The sequence below is a fragment of the Ahaetulla prasina genome, chromosome 2 (genome assembly GCF_028640845.1).
Source record: "Ahaetulla prasina isolate Xishuangbanna chromosome 2, ASM2864084v1, whole genome shotgun sequence".
Taxonomy (NCBI): Eukaryota; Metazoa; Chordata; class Lepidosauria; order Squamata; family Colubridae; genus Ahaetulla; species Ahaetulla prasina.
This window is the reverse complement of record NC_080540.1, coordinates 33,062,145-33,084,973: the sequence shown is the minus strand read 5'-3', so window position 1 is coordinate 33,084,973 and position 22,829 is coordinate 33,062,145. Positions and strand designations below refer to the sequence as shown.

The 22,829-nt window shown below is 42.0% G+C and overlaps 1 protein-coding gene across 1 annotated transcript in view; it reads left to right on the top strand.

Moving 5' to 3' along the window:
* The window catches only part of FHIT (fragile histidine triad diadenosine triphosphatase), a 338,852-nt gene that overhangs the window by 118,056 nt on the left and 197,967 nt on the right, over nt 1–22,829 (top strand). Inside the window, exon 4 of the mRNA XM_058167804.1 lies at nt 13,751–13,819. Within this exon, the coding sequence (XP_058023787.1) occupies nt 13,751–13,819 (69 nt within the window). The remainder of the gene's footprint in view (nt 1–13,750; nt 13,820–22,829) is intronic.

Here is a 22,829-nt window from a genome sequence, read left to right as displayed (position 1 = left end):
GCCTACTGACAGTGGTGAAATGCAGTTATCTTCACTAACAGTTTGGGAATGTGAGCGCGTGCGCCTCTTCTGTGCATGCGCATAGCCTTCTGTGCATGCACAGCAGGTCAAAAATGGGACATAATGACATCCTGGTGGGTAGGAGGGGCCTCCTGCCACTGGTGTCACCAATTCGCGCGAACCGGATAGATCTGGCCGGATTTGACCGCTGCCTATTGATATCAATTGATGATTCCTTTCAAGAGATTGTTGATTCCCTGCAAAACTTCTCTGTGGCGAGGAAATTATTGGAGCACAGTCCTCTTTTCTGGAAACAAAAGCAGTAACAAGTGTTTTCAAGAAGCTTCTTGAAGGTTAAATCCATAAATTCTGTCTTTTGTGTACTCTTCTCTTATCCCACATCCTCTGGAAAGTTCATTCTATTCTAAATTGCTTCATCATGACTTGTGCCACTGGAGCAGCCAAACTACAGTCCACCATTGGACTGTAGACTGTCCTCCAGACCATCTCTGATAAGACTCTGTATTGTAAGAAATCCTGACTGTCTGTCAAGTAAGATTTGCAATGGGCTAAATTACCAGAGAAAAAACATAGTAGTTCTGTTTTGCCATGGCAATTATTTGTCAAACACATTACACTATCTGAAAATAGCTCTGTCCTGTCTTTTCATCTTACTATTGTTGCATTTCTAAGGTTAGTAAAAAAAATATCTGCCATCTAAGGGGCTTTTTAGATAATTCTCAGCCGTAAGTGCTAGCCTTAATTTGAGGAACTTTTCAAACAATCAGCGATTAAGGAACAGATAAATTGCCGGCACACTTAATTTTACCTTTCCATAACCACTGGTTTGGTTTGTCAGATTTCTTTTTTACAATCCCTGCATTCTGTACCAATTTCTTCCTTAGGCTGAATTACTGTCTAGCATCCAAACATTATCCTCCTTTTCTTATGAATCTTTGTGATGTTCAGAAAACTCCTTTTGTTTTCCTCTCCTGCAGTTTCATAACTATTTCACAAAAGATCTAATTTTGTATCTTTTTTAACTTTCTTCATTACTTTTGCCTTCAACCTTTCCAATTAGATTTTAAATCCCACGTTGTTATGAAGCCAATAAAATTTCTTTTGTGGGAGAAGAGATGGCAGCCATCTTGTATTTCATAAGAGAGAAAAATAACATTTTCTTAATCTTTATTTTTGACTTTTTACTGATCTTCTACATGTGCTCTTGGTCTTTGAAATAGAGCACAGAATAGCGTTGAGCAAAAATTATAATTAGCAATCCCTCATACTAGAATAGAATAGAATAGAAAAACAGAGTTGCAACGGACCTTGGAGGTCTTCTAGTCCAACCCCCTGCTTAGGCAGGAAACCCTGCACCACTTCAGACAAATGTTTATCCAATCTCTTTTTAAAAATTTCCCAGTGTTGGAGCATTCACAACTTCTGGAGGCAAGTTATTCTACTGATTAATTCTTCTAACTGTCAGTAAATTTCTCCTTAGTTCTAAGTTGCTTCTCTCTTTGATTATTTTATTTATTTATTTATTTATTTATTTATTTATTTTGCCGAGTACATATTAAATAATATATATAAGTATAAACATGAATTGAATACATAAAATGAATGCAATTAAAGGGAACATTAGGACAGGGACGGTAGGCACGCTGGTGCTCTTATGCAGCCCCTTACAGACCTCTTAGGAATGGGATGAGGTCAACAATAGACAGTCTTAGGTTAAAGTTTTGGGGATTTGGGGATGAGACCACAGAGTCTGGTAGTGCATTTCAGGCATTAACAACTCTGTTACTGAAGTCATATTTTCTGCAATTGAGTTTGAAGCTGCTCACTTTAAGTTTGTATCTATTGTGTGCTTGTGTATTGTTGTGGTTGAAGCTGAGGTAGTCATTGACAGCAGATGATTTTATGAGCTATGCTCAGGTCATACCAAAGGTGGCATAGTTCTAACTTTTCTAAACCCAGAATTTCAAATCTGGTGGCATAAGGTATTTTGTTGCGAGCAGAGGAGTGGGGGACTCTTCTTGTGAAATATTTCTGGACGTGCTCAATTGTATTAATGTCAAGTATGCAGTGTGGGTTCCAAACAGATGAGCTGTATTTGAGAATTGGTCTAGCAAATATTTTGTATGCTCTGGTTAGTAGTGTAATCTTACTGGAGAAGAAGCTATGCAAGATTAGGTTAACAACTCCTAATGCCTTTTTGGCGATGTTGTTACAGTGGGCTTTGGCACTTAGATCATTTGATATGAGTACTCCAAGGTCCTTGACAGAGTGAGGGTCATCTACAAGGTCATGTCCACTTAGCTTGTATTTTGTGTTCTGGTTTTTTTTGTTTTTTTGTTTTTTGGCCAATGTGTAAGACAGAGCATTTGTTGATTGAGATTTGGAGTTGCCAAATTAGTTTCCACCCATTGCTTCTTATCCTACCCTCAGGTGCTTTGGAGAATAGCTTGACTCCCTCTTCTTTGTGGCAGCCCCTGAGATACTGGAACACTGCTATCATGTCTCCCCTAGTCCTTCTTTTCATAATACTAGACATACCCAGTTCCTGCAACCGTTCTTCATATGTTTTAGCCTCCAGTCCCCTAGTCATCTTTGTTGCTCTTCTCTGCACTCTTTCTAGAGTTTCAGCATCCTTTTTACATTGTGGCGGCCAAAACTGGATGCAGTATTCCAAATGTGGCCTTACCAAGGCATTATAAAGTGGTATTAACACTTCACGTGGTCTTAATTCTATTCCTCTGTTTATGCAGCCTAGAATTGTGTTGGCTTTTTTGGCAGCTGTTGCACACTTTTGGCTCATATTTAAATGATTTTCCACTAGGACTTATTATGATGTTAGAGTCATAATAATAATTAAATTAGAATCGCTGAAGAGACATAAACGCTCCCTTTAAGAGAACAATTTGATGATTCACTTTTTTTTTTAAGGGAGAGAGCGTCTTTGATAATATTACCCCTAAATTCTATTAGATAAAATACTCCTGAAAGGAAGTTTAAGCAATAACACCAGAAGAAGCTTGACAAAAGCTATGGTTGGCTTCAGAATGCCTAACTCCCCTCATGAACATCACTTAAGTATTTGTTCTTCACGGAGTAAATGTTTATTTTAAAACCTTTTGTAAATTAAGGAACTGGGATTGTGATAAAAACAATATTAAACCAATGGGCTTTTATCTAGGGATAAAATGAAGAGATGGATGTCTATCTGATTTTGAAGATGGAAGAAGGAAACTCGTACCAGAGACATTATTTTTTTTCTGCATTTTCTTTCAACCAGCTTTTTCACATCAGCAACCTTTTCATGTTTCCATGAAATCCTAAGGAAAGATATTAGGTGTGAATTCCCCCATTTCCACTTTTGTGGGGAAGGAGGAAAAGTATTACAGCTAAAACGGAGTTGTTCTCTTCAGGCACTGTTGAACAAGTCTCCTTCCGTGCAGAACTTCCAAGAAATCACGAACCCAATCTATTTTCCCGTGAATTTGATGGAGAAGTTTTAAAAGCTGGCTTTAGAAAGGATGGAGTTCAGACTTTGCAAAGTAATTAAATAAGCAATCTATATCTCTCTCCTATTCTCCACTTAGGTGAATATGTGCAAGATACAATGTGTATATGATAAAATGCTCACTATGTGTTGATAAAGAGGAGCTATGGCCAAGTGACTGCTAGTCTTTCTCTTGCTTCGTTCACTTCATTCCTTATATTCTTTTTCTCTCCCCCCACAATCTTGACATTGTGGTGACCCCCCTTCTTCATTGTATTTGTAGATTCCATTCCCACTTGCTTTCCACCTTCCTTTTGGGGGAGAAAGATCTTGTCCTTTTCATGCCAAGATTTTTCCCATTGCAGGTAGTCCTTGATTTACAACAGTTCATTGAGTGACCATTTGAAATTACAATGGCAGTGGGAAAAGTGATTTATGACTTACACATTTTTCACACTTATGACCATTGTAGCATCCCCATGGTCACATAATCAAAATTTGAACACTTGACAACTGGCATGTATTTATGATGAGCATCCTGTGTGTGTGTGTGTGTGTGTGTGTGTGTGTGTGTGTGTGTGTATGGTATCATATGATTACCTTTTGTAACTTTATCACAAGCAAACTCAATAGGGAAACCAGATTCACTTAACAACCATGTTACTAACTTAACAACTGCAGTGTGTTGTGACTCCGGCTCCCGAGCCTGTCCTCATGGAGGAGGATGACTCTGAGAGTGAGGGGGAGGAGCTGACAAGGCCTCCCTCTCCAAGTCCCTCCTTTCTGGCAACGCCTCAGGTGCCAGCTGAAGGCCAGGAAGAAGGCGTGTCGGAGCCCCCACCAACAGAGGGTGAGAAGGATCAATCCTGGACTGATCCCAGGCAGCGTTGGAAGGAGAAGCGTGCGCAGCAAAGGAAGAGGTGTGGCAGGCCCAGAGAGTGCTGAGTCACTGAGCCACACCCCACAGGGGATAAAGGTGGGTGGAGTTGCTCTGTAGCCCCTGTGACGGACAAAACTACAAAGCATGAACTTCGGATCGGTTGTTTTTGAGTTAAGGCCTGGACTGTGTGAAAGAATTATTCTGTGAATTCTTGGCTGCCCCGGCAACAGCCTACGGACAAGTGGACTCCCGTCTCTTGACAGTGATAAGGAACTTGGCAGGCATTTGAACTGTAGCTGCCAAGTGTTTTATCCACAAAGGAAATTCAGGTCGGTTGTAGAATAAATGACTCTTAGACGCTCGTTCCTGCGTTCTTCTATGTGAGGTGGGGAGGGGGACAGAACACAGTGATTCATTCAACAACTTTGGCAAGAAAGCTAGGACAATGGGGCAAAACTCATATAACAAATGTCTCGCTTAGAAATAGATATTTTGGGGCTCAGTTGTGGCTGTAAGTCGAGAACTACCTGTACAATGGGAACATTCAAACCGAACCATGATAAAATCGTACAAAAATCCTTGACATTGGATTGTAATGTTCTTAGATGCTAATAAATTTTCTGTATTGACAACTTTAGAATCTAGCAATCCTACTTTTCGGCTGATTCTAATTTGCATCTTGAAGTGTTTCCTTGAATGTGTTTCTGAACCTGCCCTTTGAAATACAAAGTCTTTTCATTTTGCTAATTAATTTGACTGAATGAGGAAGGCGCAGGTTTCAGGTCTCCTTCTTGAATGTTTTACCTCTTTTATTAAAGAAGCAAATTAAAAATTCAATAAGACGGACCTATTGAGTCATGTTTTTTTCTTTGGATCGTATAAATATGAGAGATGAGAAGTCCTTTGTGTAGATTATTCAAACTACGGTTTGATTTTTGAAAGGGTTGGAGGCTTTAAATTCTGTTTTTCTAAAGGGCACAAAGAGTGGACTGAATTTTTTGGCCCATTCTTTCCCCTTTAGGGGAGGTCAAGGGTGTGGTATAGGAGCAGGATGCCTCTGGCCCAGGGTTAAATGTTCTCTTCTAATCCTTAGAATCAACCGGACCACAACTCCAAACAGGTCAAATTTGTACTGCTAAAATCTCAGCCAACGCAGCATTTGTGGCAAAGATGGTTTCATTGCTCTTGATTTAAATTCACACAAATGCTTCGATGAGATTGGGGAAATAATTGGCAATTTCTGATACTTCCCTAAATGTTTATTACAAATGAAAGAAGCCCTTTTTGACTACATCCAAGAATTAATAAAAAGTCACAAGCTGTTGCTGCTTCAGGCCCACTATGGAGAGCCCCACTCAGGGGGTCTTCAAATCCCTTCCAACATTTGTAGCTGAGCTCTGAATAGAAATATTTGATAAACAAGGTTTAGTTAATTTAATCTGAATTAAATTTAGATTGAATGAAAGCGAATACACTTTTCAACCTGAAAACATCAAAATTTCTGATGCTGAACACTGCCCAACACAAATGCACAAACTGTGCATGAAGTTATGAGGATTAAAAGTAATGAAGCCAGGGTTTTTTGCTCTTTTACAGACCCATATCATAAGCCATATGTAGGATTTCATGGTCTATTGCTTACAGAAAAAGCCTATATGAAGTCCTTTCCTTTCCTTTCCTTTCCTTTCCTTTCCTTTCCTTTCCTTTCCTTTCCTTTCCTTTCCTTTCCTTTCCTTTCCTTCCCTTCCCTTCCCTTCCCTTCTCCTTCCCCTTCCCTTCCCTTCCCTTCTCCTTCCCCTTCCCCTTCCCTTCCCTTCCCTTCCCTTCCCCTTGCTTCCCTTCCATTTCCTCTCCTTTCCTCTCCTTCCTTCCTTCTTCCTTCTGAAGTGATTTAACTGCCTTTTCTGTTTCAGGAAGCTGAGTGATTTTATATTCTTATTTTATAAAACAATATTTGTAGGGCAGAATTTTGTACAAAATTCTTTTAGCAAGGCTGACATTCTTGGTGTTGGGCGTGCATAAGGGTCCTTTTCAGAAGTGGACCAAAACACAATGGCACTAAGGACAAAGTAGTGCCTTGACTGTTGCTGGAATGGAAGGCATATTAGAAAGAGGCTTATGTTTCCTTTTCCCAGATGTTTGCCTCTGCATGGCACTTATTACTCCATTCTGCTGTTTTTGTTCTTATTCCTTTCATCCTTTTTTTCCTCCAGAAAGCAAAGGAAGAGGAAATCACTTCAGATGTAATTGCTTCTTGCTGTTGTCTCCTGGTTCTATTACAGGAACAGTAGGGAAAACTCAGTTTATTATGTATGTTCTGTTCCTAACCTTCGCAAACTCCGTGCACACGCCCACAGCCTGGGACCTCTGCAATCAGACCCCTGCTGTTTTTATTGATTCAGAAACAACAAGACAAAACAAGAGTCACCAAAAAGAGGCCACACAACCCATTTGTTGTTTAAATAAAAGAGATGCATTCGGTTCCCTCTGACTCCTGTAAATAGCAATAGTGAACCACCAGCAGAAGATATTTACAGGTTCTAAGGCAATGGCCCCCATATTTTGGACCACGAGGGACCGGTTCTGTGGAGAGAGATTTTTTTCCATGGATCGGAGGGGGCGTGGTTTTAGCTATGCTGCCTGCATCCCACAGATAGGGCTTCACTTGTTTGCGCGGCCCAGTTTCTGGCATGCCACAGATTGGTGCTGGTCCATGGACTGGGGGTCGGGAGTTGGGTACTCCTGTTGCAAGGATTCCACATGCAAAGGTACTGTACTTTTCAGAATATAAGACACACTTCTCCTCCCCCCAAAAAAGAGGAAAGGAAATGTGGATGCATCTTATACAACAAATATGGCCATTTTTTTCGCCTGCCAAAACCCTGCCCTGTGCACCCCATTTTTGCCAAAAACGGGTCCATTTTTTGCAAAAACAGGGCATGCAGAGGGTTTGGGAGGCCTGCAGCATGCTCCTGGGGGCTGGGGTGGGCAAAATGGGATGCGTGGGGGGTTCGGGAGACCAAAAACGGGCCCATTTTTCACAAAAACGGGCCCATTTTTTATAAACATAGAATGCACAGAGGGTTTGGGAGGCCTGCAGAGTACTTCTGGGGGCTGGGGAGGGCAAAAACCGGATGTGCGGAGGCCAAAAACTTTTTTTGCTTGTTTTTCTCTTTGAAATCTTGGTGCATCTTATACTCTGGTGCATCTTATAGTCCGAAAAATCCAGTAAATATATTACCATTCAATAATAAAGATGGGTATTTGCATTTTTCATTACAGTACCAATTATGGGAAGACAGAAACTAGTACTGGAATGTTCTCATTGCCTATCACATTATGTACAACATAAATGTTATACCTTTGATGAAGGTATTTTTTTTCTTTTTCTTTTCTTTTATGTACACTGAGAGCATATGCACCAAAACAAATTCCTTGTGTGTCCAATCACACTTGGCCAATAAAATTCTATTCTATTCTATTCTATTCTATTCTATTCTATTCTATTCTATTCTATTCTATTCTATTCTATTCTATTCTATTCTATTAAACCATGTATTATTTGCTTCTTGTTCACCATTGCTTCTTTGCGATAAACACACTTCTGATAGATTAGGTACCATCAGTCTTCTTGTCCAAAATAAGTAACCTAGTTCATATTAAAACCTTCTGATTTTAGATCGGCAATATAATTCTGCATCAAGAAAATAGGATTCACCAGGTATAAGTTATTCTTTAAAAAATACACTATGATAAATGTCTTGCAGAGAATAAATTCTCCCATCCCCTATTAACATAAAGAGACTAATACTGACTGACTGATGACGGTTTCATTTAGCATGAACTCTACTTCTTGGGATTGTTGGAATTGGATGAATAAGAAATAGAAAATTGCTTTTAAATACCTTGAGAAACACAGATCCTAATGATCCATTGGAAGCTGCAATCTACACTTAAATAACCCATTTGGTAGAGGAGCTTCCATCCAGCTTCCCAGAAGACAAATAGTTCACCCCATTGCTCAGAAATTCTGATTTCCTTTAATATCATAATTATATCTGAACCAAGAATACCTAACCAAGAAAACAAGATGCGCTTTTTGAAAGGCAAACCTATCAAATTGGGGGCTAACTCCAAGAGAAGTGACTCGCTTTGCAACACCACATGGATTTTCCCTTATTTAATGGTACATTGGAGAGAGTTAAGTTTCACTTAGATGCACTATAATGGTTCATCTTTTCCCTCCCCTGAACGTGTGTAATAAAATCCTCCTGTCACGTTTGTCATTGCCCTTCTCTAAGCCTTGATCATAAAGCAAGATTCTGCACAAAAATGGGAACATTTTTATGACTTTCGAGATGAAACGGCATCATAGATTGAACTGTGTGGAAAACATATCCTTAAACTCTATGGGCTACTTGGGAGATGGGGATTAAATGTCTACCTTAGGAACATGGGAAAATGATGAAACTCTGTGGTAATGAATTTTAAACCCCCCACCCCACCCCCAGAAACAGAAAGCGCAAAGCAGGACACTTGGGAAATGGGGAAAAAGTAATGTCAACAGCTACAAAAAAATTAACCAACACATTTCTATTTGGCAAGAATTATAGTCATTGTGCTATTAGGTTTTCGCAGGTATTTGTATGTAGGTCTTTGGTTATTCGGGTTTTCTCCCGCGTAAAATTGGAAGTGTCTTGGCGACGTTTCAACGAAGTCTCATTCGTCATCCTCAGGCTTCAGCTTCGTGCTTCTGGGAGCAATGTGTAATTGCAGCTGTTTCTTCCTTTTTAACTGCTAGTGGGGGTTTGAACTGATTGGGTGGGAGCTTGGCTGTGCTCTGATTGGATGGGGTTTTTTTGTGCTCTGATTGGCTGGGGGTGTGTCCTGTTTGGGTGGGGGCTTGGTTGTGCTCAGATTAGTCTGAGTTGCAGGGGGATTTGAGCTGGTGAGTTGCATTGCTGTTGTTTGGCTTCGTGGTCGTGGTCGTGCTACATCTTCATAGTGGGTGTCAGTCTGCTGCATGTATGGATTGGAGGGGTTTGAAATGGCTAATGTTGCCGCTCCAGTCTGGCTTCTGGTCCTTGGTCGTGCTTCCCACACTGATCATGAAGCACAGTGTATGTATGTATTTATGTATGTATGTATGTATGTATCTTTACCATATATTGTATGCATAGATATTTATTTATTAACAAATTTTATAAGGCTGTTCAACTAACTCTGGTTAGCGCAAAGCATAAAAAAACAAATAATAAACCAGGAAAAAAAATTCTCGCCTCATATCATTAAACAGATTTAATATGTAAACACAAAGTATAGAATGACGACCCAGCAATGTAACTGCACAACCAAAACAGAAAACAAAAACCCTCATTCAAATAGTCCTCTAATACCTGAAGGAAGAACCAGGTCTTAACAGCTTTCCTAAAGGTGAGCAGAGTTGAAGTCTGTTGAGTTTGTGTTTGTGTGTGTATGTCCAAGTGTGCATGTGTACGTGAATGGAAACAGAACTTTCTGAAGCTGGCAGGAAGAACTTAAACAATATGCATATGTTAATATAATGATATTAATGTAATGTCATTAATTTCAATTAAAAGTTAAACAACTTAATAGTGTACCGAAGCCTAGCTATCCAAAGAAGAAACTCCAATTAATCATATAATGTAGGGGCCAAATGATAAACTAAAGGTTTCTTGGTGGATTCTAATTTTACTACCACTTTTACAATCAATATACAAGCATCGCTTTACCTTCTATTTTTCCTCAATGAATCTTTAATTTTCCAAGTGAGTGTGTAGATGAGGGCCCAAGGGTACCAACGAGTGGCTTTTAAGCTCACAATGTGGTTTTGAGCAATATATCATCAGGGCAACGATGCTGGGATGATGTATTACACTAATACATCATAAGAGCACTATTGCTCTTGTGATGTATTAGTATAATACATGATCAGAACACTATTGCTGATGTATTACTCAAAAGAACTATTTTTAAGCTTAAAATAAAAAGAGTGTCTTTACTTTCATTTGGCAATTTTACCATAGTTATACTGAAAAGTGTAGACTAGTGATAATAACAAAAGATAAAATATTAGTCTTCCGAGAAAAACAAACAAACCTAAATTCTATTAATTGGTCCCAGCAAAAGTATTTATATTCCAATCGGCAAATGGCCTTCATAAGCTGATCTTAGCCCAGCTGGGGCAGGCATTAGATAACTCTAAATTTTATTGATACATACAGAGCCTTCTGTGACCTCCAGCCAGAAAAACAGCTAGGAAATAGTATTCGGAAATTTTGGGTGTGTTGATTTCAGATACAAATAGCACCATGTTCTGGTTTGCAAACTGGTGGCAGCGATGATGATTCATTCAGCCAAACACAAGGAGAAAGATATAGATTTTTTTATTTTTATTTGTTTGAGATGGGGTAATGTGCAAATCTAGCCTGATTCAATCTGAATACACCCATCAATTCAGTAAATGGATCCACTTCACTGTAGACGTATCAATTCAGATAGAAATTTGCTAAAACCTGGTACAGTTTGGATCACTGAACACACATATAGTATGTGTACATAGAAAAAGTCGAAACAATGTAAATCAATTTAATACTCCAAGTTGTTTGAATTAATTTGGAGAATACAATATTTTTACAAGCTTAGTAGCAAGTAAGTTTTGGCTTCACACTTCGGAAGTATTTCTGAAGTTTATTTTGCCTCCGAATACATCAGGCTATAAACTGGGATACTGGGAGTTCTAGTCTCGCCTTAGGCACAACATCAGCTGGGTGACTTGAGCCAATGATTTTCTCTCAGCCCTAGGAAGGAGGCAATGGCAAACCACTTCTGAAAAAAGTGGTTTTCCAAAAAAGTGAAAAATGTCCAAGAAAATTGCAGGACTTTTCCCATCGGTCTCCAGGAATCAGACATGATTGAAAGGAAAAAACAAAACAAAACAGGTGGCAGCTGAAGCTGAAGTTTCATTTTCCTACTTTTATCTTGTTGTATATTTCAACTGCACGATTTCTTGCCCAAGAATCTTGATTAATAATTTCTTCTACACCATTTTGCTTTGGGCAACATTTTTTTTGTACAAACATGCAGATGTTTATTTTATCTGAGGCTTAATTCAGTACCTTTTATCTGTTTTTCATGTTTTCTTTTTTTAAAATAAACCTGTCACAATGTAATCTTGTAATAGATTTTAATAATTTTCCCACTCTAGTGTGCCCCTTTTTGCATGCCTTGTATTTCTGCTTGTGTTTTATGTGCTTATATTTTTGTATGTGGATTTAAAAAGAAATAATTCATTTTCTACATAAGAGGCTAATGGACAGGTGCACACATAGCTACAGAGAAAGGTGCACACATAGATAGATTTTATCCAGGTGCACACATAGGTACAGAGACAGATGTACCTAGAATATTAAAGACCAACACATGAGTAGGTCAGTTCACACTAGAGTTTTCATACCTTTGTCTAGGTAGATTACACAAAACTGTGATTGAATCATTTGTGAGCCATTGTATTGTGGGAAATCAATCATTACTTCAACATTTTATATGAACCAGGCCATAATATTAACCCATGCTATGTTTTATATCAGGGGTCTCCAACCTTGTCAACTTTAAGACCTGTGGACTTCAACTCCCAGAATTCCTCAGCCAGCAAAGCTGGCTGAGGAACTCTGGGAGTTGCAGTCCACAGGTCTTAAAGTTGACAAGGTTGGAGACCTCTGTTTTATATTATGGAACACAATACATTATATTTTGTGACTGAGTTTTCTAACCAGGGTTTGGGTTTTATTGTCATGTGAATCAGCTATGTTGAATAATAAGACTTCCAAGACATTGAAAAGGAATACTTCCCAAGGGCATTGAAAGAAATGACTAATGTTTCTTCTTGAAAGATCAAAGTCTTTGTATCCTGTGGGAAACTTGGGGTTGTCTGGTTCAACAGCAGTGAGCATGTGCACGCTCACAGACAACAACTGTGCTGGGATTGCCAGGAAAAGCAACTGTGCCTGGATGGGATGTAGACATCTAGGATTAGCCTTTGAAGCAGGTATATTGAACCTTAGGAAGACTCAATCCTTTCAATGCTTCAAGGCAGGGGTCTCCAACCTTGGCAACTTTAAGACTTGTGGACTTCAACTCCCAGAATTGAATTGAAGTCCACAAGTCAGTTGCCAAGGTTGGAGACCACTGCTTTAAGGAGGTGCAATGTGCATGGACCAATGAATTTTGCGAAGTGTTTCTTCAACTGTCTGCACAGTCCTAGTCAGCAGGACTTCCTTTCCCCCAATATGCAGTTCATTGTGGGTCCTTCCAGTGCCATTGTGGTGAACTCATTTTTGCTTATATTTCACTCCCATATTCTCTACCAGGCACCCTCATATACAACTATGCAATGAGCTCTATTTGGATATGTCTGGAAGTATACAGTAGGGCTCTTTGCTAGGAAGTATTTAGGCTGTGTGACAAGTTCCCATGATTGATTATTGCAATCAACTGCATTAATTGATTTTTCTCCATGGTGATCATGCCATTAGCTGTTGGATTTTTTTTTATGTGCTAGCTATCTGTTAGTGGTTATTTTTGTTGTTTACTGTACGCTCCAGATCCTTTGAGGAAATTATAATTGTATATAATATGTTTTAATAAGTCACTTTGCAGTTTGAAGATTTGACAGCATACAACAACATATTAATAATAATAATAATGATTCATCTTCATGTTTGTCTCCATCAACTTTCTGTTCTGTGTTGAGTGTGATAGATAAGTTGGGGGTTGTCTGCATCACTTATTTGTAAACATCTAGACTGGGAATTGGTGAACCTTGGCTTAGGCTGATAAGCGAAGAGTCTCTTTGAGTCCAAAGTGAGAAATGTTGTTCCGGTAGACTACACCATTCTCAGTTAAATGAGTTTATAAAGATCTAGTTTGGAAAAAAGTCATACTTATCATTTTAACTTGACAGCTAGGTGATGGTCTGTCATTTCAATAACAATTGAAATGCAGAGTGGCATCTTGTAATTCCCCAGGACCTTTCAGCATTATCTCAAAATCCCCCATCACCGTGGAGTTTTCTTTCTGTCCTCCATATATTTCAGAAGAGAGACTATTTTTATTTACTTAACTCTCTGGGCCCCTTGTTTACGTTATTTAACAAGTAGGAACTGCCTTTTGGGCTCCCACAAAGATGCTTCCCGAGATGAAGATGGCAAATAAAGATAAGCTTTACAAAAGGGATCATTAAAAACAATAACACCACGCGAAAGAATTTGAGAGCATTAAAAAAAACCAATCTGATCTAATAAAAGCTTCTGGCTAACCTTGAATTTGATTTCATTTTTTTTTAGCACGTTCATGTCCATGTACTTCCAAGGAAGCCAGGTGATTTTGACAGAAATGACAACATCTACGATGAGGTAAGACTGAGCTGAAGAGGTGAACCTTTTCTTTTAACCTGATTATTTAGATGTAGCACATGCGCACAAACAAACCCCCCCACTAACATGAAACCATGCCAATTTGCCGCTACCTATAATCTGAAACCGCAACTTCAAAGAGAAAGTTTCAAATAATGGGTTCACGAAGGCATTGATCCAATTTTGTCAGATAATGTAACAGAATTGAGATAAATATTACACACTCTATCTTAGCAACTGTCATTCCAGGACTGCTTCACACTTTGGGGCTGATCTGTCTGGTACAAGGATGGTAACTTTTAGTAGCAATCTTATCGAATTTGTAGCACGTTCTGGAATGGCCAAATATTGGAGCCATTTTTTTTTAAAGGACTATGAAAAGGACTATTAAAAGTCCTTTAAAAGGACTATGAAACAATTTGTGGTTACGTTTCCTGAACTGATAACTTTTCTTTACTGTGATGTAGTGAGTGTTGATGACAGTTGTATCCACAATGGGATCAGAATATCACAGCTATTAGGCATTTCAGTGGCAGATATTGAGAATTATAGTAACAATGTTTTTATGGTTCTTCCATTAGCATCCACCCACAGGAGGAGGATAGGGTTATATTTAATATGCCATTTAGATTGTTCTGGTCCACTAAGAGACTTGTATCATAAAGTGGGGGACATCATTCATCTCCTATGTTGAACTAGTATCTAACTAAGAGCCAACAGTCACCAATAGAAGATAATATTTGTAGCTCAGGGTTGCATTGTGACCTTGCATTGAGAGATCCTTGGTGCTCTGTCAGCTTGGTTGTTTTCATTACTCCACTAGGTAACATCATCAGTGCTAGAAGGGAGTGGAGATTGCTTTCTGTGGACATACAAGTGACTTTCCCTACCAATGTTGGTGGGGGTGTTCTTGGTGCTTCCTAAATCAGGCTGTTGACGATTATTTCATTGTTTGCCTGAACTGGCAGTTCCTTGAGTGGGGTATGGCTTACAATACCACCAATCCATCAATCACATGCCCTGAACAATACCCCAATCATAGAATAGAATAGAATAGAATAGAATAGAATAGAATAGAATAGAATAGAATAGAATAGAATAGAATAGAATAGAATAGAATAGAATAGAATAGAATAGAATAGAATAGAATAGAAGTTGGAAGGGTCCTTATAGGTCATCTAGTCCAGGAGTCTCCAACCTTGGCAATTTTAAGCCTGGCGGACTTCAACTCCCAGAATTCCCCAGCCAGCAAAACTGCCTGGGGAATTCTGGGAGTTGAAGTCCTCCAGGCTTAAGGTTGTCAAGGTGGGAGACTCCTGATCTAATCCAACCCCCACCACCACCAAGCAGGAGACCCTACTACACTGTTTAATCAAGACCACCTCCACCAACACTTACAGCGCAAGTCACCTGTATATTAACAGAGATGAAACCTCACTCCCTTCTAACACTAATGATGCTGCTAGTTGGGTAATGAAACATCTGCAAGAAAGCAACCAAGTTCAGAGAGCCCCAAGAATTCCCCAGTCAACAGTCAGTGCAATGGAATAAGAGGGCACAGCAACTTGAGCCAACAAAACTTGGGTTAATCCCACTGCACCTTAAAGGTTACATCTCTTGGTCTAGTAATTGAAAGAATTAGTGGGGATTCACCCATGAGATCAACACTGGTCTGCTGATGATCAACACAGATGGTGGAAAACAACAGAATGATGGATTGCTGTGCTTTAGCAGCCGAGGTGGCATCAAAGAGGGGCCAGTGCAAATCTTTAGTGTAACACAGAGGTGGGTTTCAGTGGGTTCTGACCAGTTCTGGAGAACCGGTAGCAGAAATTTTGAGTAGTTTGGAGAACCGGTGGTAAAAATTCTGACCAGCTCCGTCCCCATCTCTTCTCTGCCTCCCAAATCCCAGCTGATCAGGAGGAAATGGAGATTTTACAGTAAACTTTCCCTGGAATGTGGAAGAAATGGGGATATTGCAGTAACCTTCCCCTGGAGTGGGGAGGGAATGGAGTTTTTACAGTATCCTTCCCCTGGCAGGCCCACCAAGCCATGCCCACAGAACCGGTAATAAAAAATTTTGAAACCCACTACTGGTGTAACATGATTAGTATTGCTGAGCCTTTCTGACTTACGCAATGAAGAAAAGCTCATCCTTTCCTAAGGATGAATTATTCAGTGTAAAACTTTTAAACTGACAATGATATTCAGCAGGCGATGTCCTCTTCTTCCCCTCTGACATTCAGAGACACAGCAAGAAAATCACTTAGGAAAAAGATATTTTGACTTAGCAATCTCATTCAACGCATTATGCTAAATCATTTTGGCGGCACAGGAATACCTATTAGGAATCATTTTCAATTTCGGAAGTGCCTAAGCATAAGAGTTAGCAGCTTTTGGGTTTCCATTTCAGTCAAGCAGAACCGGCAAAGGAAAGAAGACCTAAGTTGATTCCCAAGCATTCTGCAAAAGAGCCTGGTTGAATTTTTTTATTTTTTTTTACTTCACACAAGCTCTTAAGCCAACCTGCTTTAGAAACAGGAATGAGAAGCATAAAAACCTGGCAGGCAAATTCTGCCTCTTTAATCTCCAAAGAGTTTCTTAAATATGACTTCCCAGTTGCTACTGAATGAAAAGTTGCTTTCATCGACCAATGATTTTGTTCAACCATCAACTATTTCTGAAGAGACTTTAAAGGATATGCCTACAAGTCGTTTCTGCAAAAACGTTATCTCAGATAACGTTCAGCAACAGGTACTGCTCTCTCTGAAAAGCAGCCTTTAATCCATACTGTACATCTAAGATTCTGGAAGAAATTTTCCAAAACAAAAATTGGAAAAACTGCAAACATTGAAAAAGAAAAAATGAGGGCTACCAAATCAGGGCTGGAAAAGATCTGAAAATCTACTAGATGTCAGAAGGGTTGTCTGTTGCTATCTAGTGGGTCTTAACTATTCAAGCCCACATCTGATAGCACTAGTTGTATCCCCTCATTAAGTGTCCTGGAAAGGTTTTGTCCCCTGTATTCAACTCCTGTGTTCAATGTGCATCATTCTACCCAGTGAAAAGTCTACTCCAATTCAAGACCACAGTATCCAAGAAGGAGACAGATGCAGTGGAGGTTTCCATCCTGTTTGTTCGTTATTGGATGGCTTGGTGAGCTAAGATGCTGGAAGGGGCAATATTCCGAAAGAATTAAGGCATTCCAGGACTCTGAGATGGGCTTCTATCAAGGAGGATGAGGAGGCTATGCCCACCTCTTTGACAGTAGCGTTTCTTCTTGTTTAGTTATGGCATGAACCCACTGGGTGGAAATCTTTGATGCTCTCTGAGCTTGGTTGTTTTCTTGCAGATGTTTCATTACCCAACTAGGAAACATCATGAGTGCTAGAAGGGAATGCTCTCTGTTTATTTACTAGTAGCTTGCCCTGTCAGTGTTGATGGGAGTGTTTTTGGTACTTCCTTGATTAGGCTGTTGTGTGCTGTTAGCTTGCCTGAAATGGGATAGATTCTTTGTCTGAAATGGGAGAGGTTCTCCTGCTTGAGCAAGAGGCTGGACTAGAAGACCTCCAAGGTCCCTTCTAACTCTGTTATTCTATTCTATTCTATTCTATTCTATTCTATTCTATTCTATTCTATTCTATTCTATTCTATTCTATTCTATTTTTTGTCTGAGTTGGCATTTCCTTGATTGGGATATTGTATACTGCTTGTGTTAGATTCGGGCAATAACGAGGCAGGAGACCAGGATAGTGACAACAGCTCTTTACTATATGGTGAACCCAGCAGCTCGGGCTGGGAAAAACCTCTCCTTAAATACAGTTTAGCCGGAGGCTTCAACCAATCAGCAACGTGCTTTTTCCTTAAAACATTTAAAGATACATTACACTCCTTCCCTCCCAGAAAACACTTTACCATTATTTACATGAGATTTACATATTATTTTTCAACGTAATCACGCAAGTAGACTGGGCGTCTCCTGACTCTTTCGGACCTGCGCAATTCATTCTCTGGGAGTGAGTCGAGCTGACCGGAGGGACTGTCTGTTCCTCTCAGCTCCTCCTCTAGGCCATCCGGCCCTGGATTATTTGCAGAGTCGTCCCTGCTGTTTTCTGACGGAACCTGTTGGCGTCGCTGGACCTCCTGGAAGTCAGATAAGTCCCGCGTTTGCCCCGGGTTTGAATCAGCTGTGGATTCAAACATTGTATAGTCAGGGCCTGTTTCATCTAATTCGGATTATTCGGTTATGTGTTTTCTTATTTGGTCTATGTGGCGCTTCCATACCCGGCCATCCTTTATCTCCCTGGGATCACCACTCGATCCCCCCATAGCAGGCACCCCCCTTGAGCCGAAAGTTCCCCTCGTTTCTTTACAAACTCTTTAAAACGCTCGCCCGGCGCAGCGGGCCACCCTCTTTGTACCCAACCAAGTACCGTTCGTATTGTAATGTCCTTATACGAAGCCCGAGCCACCTCTTTGGATGTGACTGGGCCAGAGTCCAAAGAGTCAATTAGTAGAACTGGTATTCCTGGAGTGGGGTCTTCAATAGTCTCTGGTAACGGGCATCTGCTCAGTGCGTCTGCGTGCCCTAAATCCTTTCCTGGCCGGTGTAGCAATTTGTAAGAATACGCTGCCAGGAAGATAGTCCATCGGGTCAGTCTTGGCGAAAGTGCCACGGGCGTTGGGCGGTCGCCTGCCAGCAGACCTAGCAAAGGTCTATGGTCCGTGATGATTTCAAAATCACGACCAAATACATACTCATGGAATTTCTTTACCCCTGCAACTATAGCCAAGGCTTCCTTATCAAGCTGGCTATAATTCCTTTCAGTTGATGACATGGTTCGGGAGTAGTATGCAATGGGGGCTTCTGTGCCATTAGGTAACCTGTGGCTGAGCACAGCCCCCACCCCATAGGGAGATGCATCGCAGCTTAACACTAATGGCAGCGTGCCATTGTATTGGATAAGGAGGCTATCACTCGTTAGGAGATTCTTTACCTTGAATGCCCTAGCTTCCGCCTTTCCCCAAGACCATGCAGCCGTCTTAGCTAATAATTTATGCAGCGGCTCTGCTACTGTTGCCTTATTCCTTAAGAATACTGCGTAGAAGTTGACCAGACCTAAGAATGCCTGTAACTCCGTTTTGTTCTTGGGCACGGGGCCTTCCTGATGGCCCGTACCTTGCTCTCAGTGGGTGAATCCTTCCCTGTCTATCCGGTAGCCCAGGAATTCCACAGACTCAACCCCGATCTGGCATTTGTTTAGTTTAACCGTGAGACCGCAGACCGGAAAATGCCCAAAACTTTTCGCAGCCTCGCCCCTAATTCCTCTAGGTTTTCAGCGGATACCAGTACATCGTCAAAGTATGGTACCACCCTGGTAGGCCTGCAATAGCCGCCCATCAGGTTCTGAAATAACCCTGGAGCCACACTAACCCCAAACTGTAATCGGGTACACTTAAAAGCCCCTCTGTGAGTCACAATTGTCTGCGCTCGCTGTGCTGCTGTCTACGGGCAGCTGTTGATAGGCTTGGGCCAAGTCTAGCTTGGCAAAAACTTGCCCTTGCCCCATTGAGTGCAGTAAGTGCTGTACCACCGAACGGGTAAGCACTCTTTTGCAACGCTTTGTTCAGCGTTGCCTTGTAGTCAGCGCAAATCCGGACCGATCCGTCCGGTTTGACTGGGGTGACTATGGGGGTCTCCCACTTAGCATGGTCAACTGGCACTAGAATTCCCTGGTTTACTAGTTTGTCCAGTTCCCGGTCAATCCTGGGCTTTAGGGCAAACGGGACCCTCCTAGCCTTTAGGCGGATAGGGGCAACTTGGGGGTCTAAGTTAAAGGATATAGGGGTCCCCTTGTACTTGCCCAGGCAGTCTTTGAAAACGTCCCCAAACTCCTTCGTGAGTGCGTCTTTGAGGTCGACTTCGTTTCTGAAGATTCCGGTCACTCCCATGCCCAATGCTCGGAACCAGTCCAGTCCCAACAAGCTTGGCAGGGTCCCATCGACGATGGTGATGGGCAGAGTTTTCTTGTAGTGTCGAACAGGGATGCGATTCCCCTGGTAGTCCTGTACTTTTAGTCTTTGTGGTTGCAGCTTGCGCTTTGCGATGGCGGGTAAGGCTCTCACGAGGTTGTCCCAGGACATGATCGTGATCGATGAGCCGGTGTCCACCTCCAATCGGCACGGCACCCCCTCAATCTTTGCTTTTGTGAAGATTTTCTTTTCTAGGCGTGTTGATGCGTGACCCACTCTCACGACAGTTTGATTCAATTTCGAGCCTTTTTAAACTGACCACTCGCGGGCGCTTCGCGTTCCAGCGCTCTGATTGGCGGTTTGAATTTTTGGCGGGAAGGTTGGGGAGCTCGACAGACCTGTGCTAGGTGCCCTTCCTTCGCATCGCCGACAAGTTGCATCTTTAAATCTGCATTGTTGTCATTGGTGTTGCCCTCCGCAACTTGCGCAGTCGCCCAGTCGTCTTTCTCCGGCCTCCCGTGTGGAAGACTCCTTCCTCCTCCTCACCGTCCGATTCGCCTGGACCTCTTCATTGTGGACCGGGGTTGATTTCGCACCAGCCGTTGGTGTGACCTGCTTTTGTAAGGTTTCCGCTGCTTGGGTGGACATCTCGTGAGCCCTGGCTTCGCCCAGGCGTTTGCCAGCGTTAGGTTGCTTTTAGCCAGCAGCCGCCCGCAAACGGATGTCCCTGACCCCGCGGATGAGTTGCTCCAGCAATGCCTCGTCCAAGTCTCGATACTCGCAATGTTTTGAGGCTTTTCTTAGGGCGCCATGTATGCACTGATGGACTCGCCTTCTTGCTGTCTGCGCTCCCGAATTCAAACCGTTGCACATACTTGGATGGCATCGGTGCAAAATGGGCTTTCAGCAGAGTCTGCAGAGTTTGCCACGGTACCGACTGTACCGGCGTTGGCTCAGCCAGGATTCTGCGGTGTCGAAAACTTCTGGACCGCAGTGGCTCAGGAAATAGGCTCGCTTCCTGTTGTCGGAAACCCCTTGAAGTTCGTTTGCTTCGAGGAAACACTCGAAGCGAGCCATGTATGACCCCCATTTCTCCTTAGCTGGGTCGAATGGCGCTGGCGGTGTGTAGCCGGACATCGCTGCTTTCCGCCCTTGTTTTGCTGGGTTCGCGTCTTCCTGGTGAGTTCAGCTCTTTTCCTGGCGCTCTTAGCCTCGGGATCCCACCTTCGTCGCCAGTGTTAGATTCGGGCAATAACGAGGCAGGAGACCAGGATAGTGACAACAGCTCTTTACTATATGGTGAACCCAGCAGCTCGGGCTGGGAAAAAACCTCTCCTTAAATACAGTTTAGCCGGAGGCTTCAACCAATCAGCAACGTGCTTTTTTCCCGCCAAAACATTTAAAGATACATTACAGCTTGGCTGTTGGTCTAATATAAATCTTGGTGTTAATTTCTGCTTATCTAATGCTGGTTACTGGCAAAGAGGTGTTGTGGTCTTTTAGCTTTTTGACTGTCTCTTTTCTGAATGGCATGTAGGTGTTGTTTGTTTCTATGTGCCTGCTGATGGCTGGCTACTCTGAGTGACAGGCTTCTAGGAATTCTCTAGAGGTTTTGGACTTAAGTTGGTCCCCTTTCTCAGTGTTGCAGACAAAATTGTTATGCTGGCTTTGGCAGTGGTTTCTTTGCTAGCTATTTGCTTTCAAGATCTAGCTTTCCAATATGCTGACTCCTTTCATCACTGCTCTCAAACCTGGTAATGCAATTTAAAAAAAAAAACACCACTGATGGTGCTCCAGCTATTTAGTGTCCTAATCTTTTCTGGTTTTCCTCTCTCCCAAAAATCTTCCTTATGTTTTTTTTAAGTCAGTATTATTTATTTATTTATTTATTTATTTATTTATTTATTTATTTATTTATTCAAATTTTTATACCGCCCTATCTCCCAAAGGACTCAGGGCCTGATACAGCCCGATAAAATACAAATATAATACAAGATAAAAACACTAATTAAAAAACTTATTTGAAAAGCCCAAAATTTAAAAATACAATTAAGACAATAAAACCCCCTAAAATTAAATTTAAAACTTAAAATCCTAGTCCAGTCCTGCACAAATAAATAGATGTGTTTTAAGCTCGCGGCGGAAGGTTCGAAGGTCAGGAAGTTGATGAAGTCCTGGGGGAAGTTCATTCCAGAGGGTGGGAGCCCCCACAGAGAAGGCCCTTCCCCTGGGTGTCGTCAGTCGGCACTGCCTGGCAGACGGCACCCTAAGGAGTCCCTCCCTGTGAGAGCGCACAGATCGGTGGGAGGCAATCGGTGGCAGCAGACGGTCCCATAGGTAACCCGGCCCTAAGCCATGGAGCGCTTTGAAGATAGTTACCAAAACCTTGAAGCGCACCCGGAAGGCCACAGGCAGCCAGTGCAGTCTACGCAGGAGAGGTGTCACATGGGAGCCACGAGGGGCTCCCTCTATCACCTGCGCAGCCGCATTCTGGACTAACTGGAGCCTCCGGGTGCTCCTCAAGGGAAGCCCCATGTAGAGAGCATTGCAGTAATCCAGGCGAGATGTCACGAGAGCATGAGTGACCGTGCATAGGGCATCCCGGTCCAGGAAGGGGCGCAACTGGTGAACCAGGCGAACCTGGTAAAAAGCTCTCCTGGAGACGGCCGCCAAATGGTCTTCAAAGGACAGCCGTGCATCCAGGAGAACGCCCAAGTTGCGCACCCTTTCCCTTGGGGCCAATGACTCGCCCCCAACAGTCAGCCACACTTGCAGCTGACTGTACCGGGGTGCCGGCATCCACAGCCACTCTGTCTTGGAGGGATTGAGCTTGAGCCTGTTTCTCCCCATCCAGACCCGTACGGCCTCCAGGCACCAGGACAGCACTTCGACAGCTTCGTTGGGGTGGCCCGGTGTGGAAAAGTACAGCTGAGTATCATCAGCGTACAGTTGGTAACTCACACCGAAACCACTGATGATCTCACCCAGCGGCTTCATATAGATGTTGAACAGGACGGGTGAGAGAATCGACCCTTGC